The 5,729-nt window shown below is 29.0% G+C and overlaps 1 protein-coding gene across 5 annotated transcripts; it reads right to left on the bottom strand.

The window, feature by feature from the left end:
• Positions 1–233: 233 nt before the first annotated feature.
• On the bottom strand, positions 234–4,438 carry LOC124837503 (ethylene-responsive transcription factor-like protein At4g13040). Of its 5 annotated transcripts, none has more exons than XM_047312879.2 (7): positions 4,310–4,438; positions 3,403–3,525; positions 3,202–3,281; positions 2,183–2,267; positions 1,109–1,289; positions 619–740; positions 234–519 (listed from the first exon to the last, which is right to left on the bottom strand). In XM_047312879.2, the coding sequence occupies exons 2-7, from the start codon at positions 3,443–3,445 to the stop codon at positions 398–400; spliced, it is 633 nt and encodes a 210-aa protein (XP_047168835.1). In that variant the 5' UTR covers positions 3,446–3,525; positions 4,310–4,438; the 3' UTR covers positions 234–397. The 5 variants fall into 5 exon arrangements, with proteins under 5 accessions (XP_047168835.1, XP_047168834.1, XP_087957719.1 ...); XM_047312878.2 differs by having other exon boundaries at positions 4,264–4,418; XM_088101593.1 differs by having other exon boundaries at positions 3,202–3,274; positions 4,264–4,418.
• Between the last annotated feature and the right edge of the window lie 1,291 nt (positions 4,439–5,729).

The following is a 5,729-nucleotide window of genomic DNA, read 5'->3' as shown; positions in this document are numbered from 1 at the left end:
ATTTGGTTTTGATTATTACTTTTTAATTTAAGAAATGAATAAAATATTTGGGTTTAAGATAAAATAAAAAGAATTGATATTATTTATTTTTCAGTTTTTATGTTTATTTCATAAACATAGTTCATCAGTTTTGTTGTTGGTGGATTTGAATTGTTTACTGTATAATAGAATGCATGCCTAATTATGTCTAAAGATTTATTTATCTAGAATAAGAAGTAATAAAAGTCCAAAAAGAAAAAAAAAATGCTGTGTATAAAACAAATGAACGAATCTTCATTCTCCGTTACAAGGAAGCAAATAGCTATGAACTGGGCCATGTACAATTTTTTGGTTAATGAAATTGAAAATGAATCTAAAAGTAAAATCTAAATTCTTAAAACTGAATTTTCATTCCCACCTAACTCAGATCTTTGGAGACTGTTGTTTGCTGGTTTAGATTTACTACTTTTCTATCAACAGAATGCACTGAAACTTCCATACTGACATCTTTTGCTTCAGGACTATGTTTTCTCTTATGCTCTGTTGAACATTTTGCATGGAACAACTGTTAAAATTTAAGTCCAAAAATACATAATTATATATATTATATATAAAATAATTGAAAGGGAAGAAAATTACTTTTGCTGATAATTGCTTGTCTAGTCATTGCTAAGAAATCTTCCCATTTTAGTTTACACAATTCCATTTTCTCCTCTTCCTGAAGCTCAAAATTGGGTTCTCTTCCACACATAAAAGCAGCCCTTGGAGAAATAGATAACAAAGTAGTAGCTCAGTTAGTATAATGAAAGAATACTAAAATTCTCCAATCGATAGATTTTAAACTATTTTGCTTGTTCATGTTCATTGCAGATATTGTACTTTACATATATGTAACAAAGTTTAATATACAATTGCGGGCTGCAAAACAACCATTGTACAATTTTTTTTCTATTGTAAGTTTCTTGTGACTCAGGAAGTTGTCTAGAATAAGTGAGCAAATGAATAGAAAAGTTTTTTTTTTGGCAGTTTATCAAGCAATACACTGTAAGAAATGCATATTCTGTAAATGAGTATGAAGTTGTCTAAAGAGACCATTCTTAGTATTAATATGGTACAATTCAAACAATACCTGTCATATAAATGAGCAGCTTCTTCTTGTGACTCAACTGTTCCTAAATGGATCTGTTTCTTGTCTACTTTTATGGCTGCCTGCCACTTCATGTTTTTGTAATATACCCCCCTCATAAAACATGGTTCTTTATCATGAGCATGTTTCCTTAAATGTTGCTTTCTGCGTTTAACAGGTGGTCCTGATATATGCTTGTTCAGTAAGTTATAGTCAAACAAAAGCAAGATAAAACTCTGACTATTTGAAATAGAGAAAGTAAACTGAATGCCCATATGCTTATGAACTGTGATCAAACTGACTTTCTCCTTGCAGTAGTAAACTGTCAATGCAAGTTTGTCCATTTCATGTTATGTTCAAAACAGCATACAGTTCCTACCTTTTCAATTAACCCATGATTGTCAGGTACCATTTTCATTGCACAGCACAACATTCAATGTCAATCAATTAAGAGCTTTATGCAAAATTATAGTCTATAATTTCAGTGAAGAAAATATAAACTCAATGAAATTAATGTTTCAAAGGGTGCAGCAATCAGATGAAGAATTAACCAAGAAATTGTAGATATCCAATAAAATATTGTTAAATAATCTTGTTCAGTATTTGTATCTGAAAACATTACCATAAACAAGGTCCAATAAGAAAGACAGACCGCAATCTAAGATAAAATTAGACCAGTGATTTAAAATGCTATCAAATCAGAACAAAAAATGACATAAACACATCTCCTTCTCATATAAGGGACCTTGTGTGCGTTCTATGATAAGACTGATTTCTAACTCCCACAAACTAAGAGTGTGTCACTTTTTCTTTATTAAAAAAAAAGGTAGAATTATGTAAGTTTTATTCCTTACCAACTTCTATTCATGAGTTTTCCCATTATACTTTTCTTGTTGCAGTTCATAATGTATAGAATCAGTGAATAATACATTAAAAGAAAAAATAGCAAAAAACAAAAGTGGAAGAAGCATTACAAAGATTTTGTAAGCAGAACATCTCTTACTAGGTTGACTTTCTAGTCACAAAACAAAATAGATCAGATATAACAAAAAGAATAATATGTCTAGGAAACCAAACCTAGGCTTTGTTGACTAGAATCCTCTTTGGACAAGCTGGAACCAGATGCATTTGATGATCCCGGTTCATCTTTCACAATAGTGTTCTAGGAAACACAGACAGAAGTGTTTATTATAAGTTTCTCAATTGAAAAAAAATGAAAGAAAAGATAGAATAAACGTTTAATTTTATCACTCAATGGAAAACTTCATCCAGATTTTACTATTAATCAATAGCTTGTTGCAAATTTTACGATTTAAGTAAACCCAGATGTAAATAACAAGCAGAATAGAAACAAACAGAAACATATGTAACGTGACAATCCTTTTATTCCTCTTTCTTTTTACAATCACAAGTAACTTTCATAGGAACTAGTGGACTTTGTTGAAAACCAGATACCTATAACTGGAAGTTTATTATATGTTCAAATTCAGTGTGAATCTATACTTGTGCCCTTTTATGCAATATGCAATGCAGCAGATAGAGCAAATAACCAATGCTAGAAAAAAGAGTTATCCAATTCATTCAGCCATCTGAAGATGACAAAAGAAAAATGTTGCTTGGAGATCACTTTTCAATTTAGTTTTGTCCAAGTTATCTTTCACTGCTATTACTTAACAGGAGAAACTCCTTTCTTGTAAACCAAAAACAACTACGAGGAGGCATAAATGCAAATTTTTATATACAAATGATTTGTGCTTGTTGAATCTTGACATAAAACTATTGTATGAAAAGAGGAAGGTGTAAATCCTATATCAATAAATAGTGGTCAAAAGTATTTAAACATTTTCAATTGTAGAAAGTTACATAAATGACGTTAAACTCATGCCTCAATTTCACATACACCAATAATTTAAAATTAATGAAGTGCAAAATATTAAGAAAAAAAGAGTTATCACATTAAATACAAGAGGACCAAACACCCAGATATTACCACTATAGGAAACAAACAAATCACCAACAGAAATATACAATCAGTCATTAGTTCCTAGAGGATTGGAGAAGTGAGTCATATCAGAAAAATTAGATTGTTCACTCACTTGAACTTGCTGACCCGAAGCTTCAGTAGCAGTCAGATGCTCACAGTGAAGAGGAAGGGGAGTGACAAACGAACTATTTCCTACAAATTTTGAATCAAATTAGTAAATAATGTCAATTTTAGCAAACTCAGCTACAAAAGAAAACTCAAGACTAAAAAAGGCTTAAACCAAGTTATATGAAATATTTTATGAAACATTCACCTGAACATAGTCCCAGCAGTCTACGTCTTCTCAGACTTACCATTGTTAGTTTCAATTTACAAAGCAAATTTTGTAGAGGACACCGGTAGCAGTATCAATCTCCCTTCAATAGAGAAGGAGTACCTGCAACAAAAATAAAACATTCTCAGAGAGAAGACAAATAGGAACATAAACATAGGAGAACAAAGACATTGCATAAACATCAAGAAAGATATCCCAGAATGCAAATGCAATCAAAGTGAGAACTTTTTTTCATCTTTAGACCACCTTGGACAAACCCATACAAAAACAAACCTATACAAGTGCAGATAAACCTTGATCATCACCATACAATTCTAACCACCACTAAAACCCTCAAATGTGTAATCATGCAAATCGGTAATCCAGACATAACATCTCACAAAGAACAATTAGCCCATGAAAACACATCAACACTAAACTCTTCCCAAAAACATAAACCAAAAAACTGCAGAAGAAAATAAAGCATGACAAAGTAAAATTCCCAGAATTAATTAATATACGCCACAATAATATTAATTTGGTAGAAACAAAAAATAATAAAATAATTCATCCACACAAACATCATCTCATCTGCGCGAACTCAGAATCCTCTGCTTTGGGTCAACCCCTCAACCAAACACCTTTTCCACCAAAACCCAATTGACCACACACACAGAACAAAACATAGCAGACATTCACACGTAGGTCAAGACAAAAATCCAAGAGAAACCCACTAAGCCCAGAGAGAAATTTAAAAACAATGAAAAGAAATCAGTCTAGGCAACTCCTTAACACAAGAACTGAGAGAATAAGAAAATTGGTTTGCGCCAACTTGTGAAGGAAAAGGTGATGAAGATTTACGTAAATTGTTATTGTTGTTACAGATACATCTACCATCAACCCTGACCTTGATGTTTGGTGTGTGCTTTATTCCACAGCCTCTGTAGTGTGACTTATATATAAAAGAAGGGTATTGAAGTGATTACAAGAAAGTTCTGTATACAAGGTTTTGATTCGATATTTGAATGACTGTGATGTACTTTTTAAAAGAAAAAGAAATAGGTATAAGGTTGTTACGAGTTTGAGAAACACGATGCATTTACTATATTGACCCTTTTGAAATAAAGGGTGAGAGATTTCCCATATACGCAGGTGTTCTAATCAAGTAATGCTATCAAGATGAATATGTTATATTGGATTAATTCTCTAATTATAATTTTCTTAGCAGTTTTTTTATGATATGTTACCTATCTCCTTTTTTTCATCTTTAAATTAAATTTTGGTGTTTTAAAATAATTTACTGATAAATAAAACTAATTTTATATCAGCATTAGAGAAAAAAAAAACATGTGCCTGCGCTTTGTTAATTTTTTTCTCATGATAATAAAAAAGAAAAAGAAAAAATAACTCTTATTATATTTTTTAAAATAAAAAAGTATTATTAAATTTTTAAAAATGTTTATTCATATAAAAATATTATAAAATAAATAATATTTACAACTTTATTATAGACAGCAATTTTGTTGTAGATAATTAATTCAATTTTAAAAAATAACTACAAAATCTAAAAACAATAAAATATATTCTATTAATAATGATAAAATTGATAACAAATTATATTCAAGGTAGTTAGAAAGTTGTTATGAAGATACATTTTCTTTATTAATAACATAGATATACCAACTTTTAATAAATTTTAAAATAACAATTATAAAAGTTCAAATTTATTGTATATCATCAATATATTTTAATTAAATTCAAAATATAATTCAGTTTATATGAAAAGAACAGGATGATCATGAATACTATAAAAGAATTGGTTAATATCTTTTAAATAAAAAAATCTGTCACGATTTATCCAAATATTCAATTTGAAATATTTTTGGCGATTTAAAAGAATTATATATCTTTACATGATGCTTGGGGATTTAAAATAATATACCATAATCACATAAAAATATTAATAAAAAATAAATTTCATTTGTTATATATTATCAATATTCATAATATGAAATATCTAAATTTCTTTTATATTATTATTATTATTATTATTGTTGTTATGATTGTTGTTATTGTTATTATTATTATTGTATTTACTGATTATACAAATGAACTAGGTTTTTTTTCGTCCCTTCTTTGGTACTCATCTTTAATGGATGGATGGGGTGTCTGTGATATTCCAATATTATACTTCATGCAGGTATAAAATTAAGACGTTAATATAGATGATAATAGAAAACAGTTAGAATAATAAAATAGCAAATAAGGTTCTAAGAAATTAAAATTTAAGGATTACAGTAATCTGGAATGTAGAAGAAATTTTAAAA

This window comes from Vigna umbellata, chromosome 11 (assembly GCF_029865625.1).
Source record: "Vigna umbellata cultivar VRB3 chromosome 11, Vumbellata_1.0, whole genome shotgun sequence".
NCBI lineage: Eukaryota > Viridiplantae > Streptophyta > Magnoliopsida > Fabales > Fabaceae > Vigna > Vigna umbellata.
Note: the sequence above shows the minus strand (reverse complement) of the source record. Positions and strands in the feature narration are given on the sequence as shown.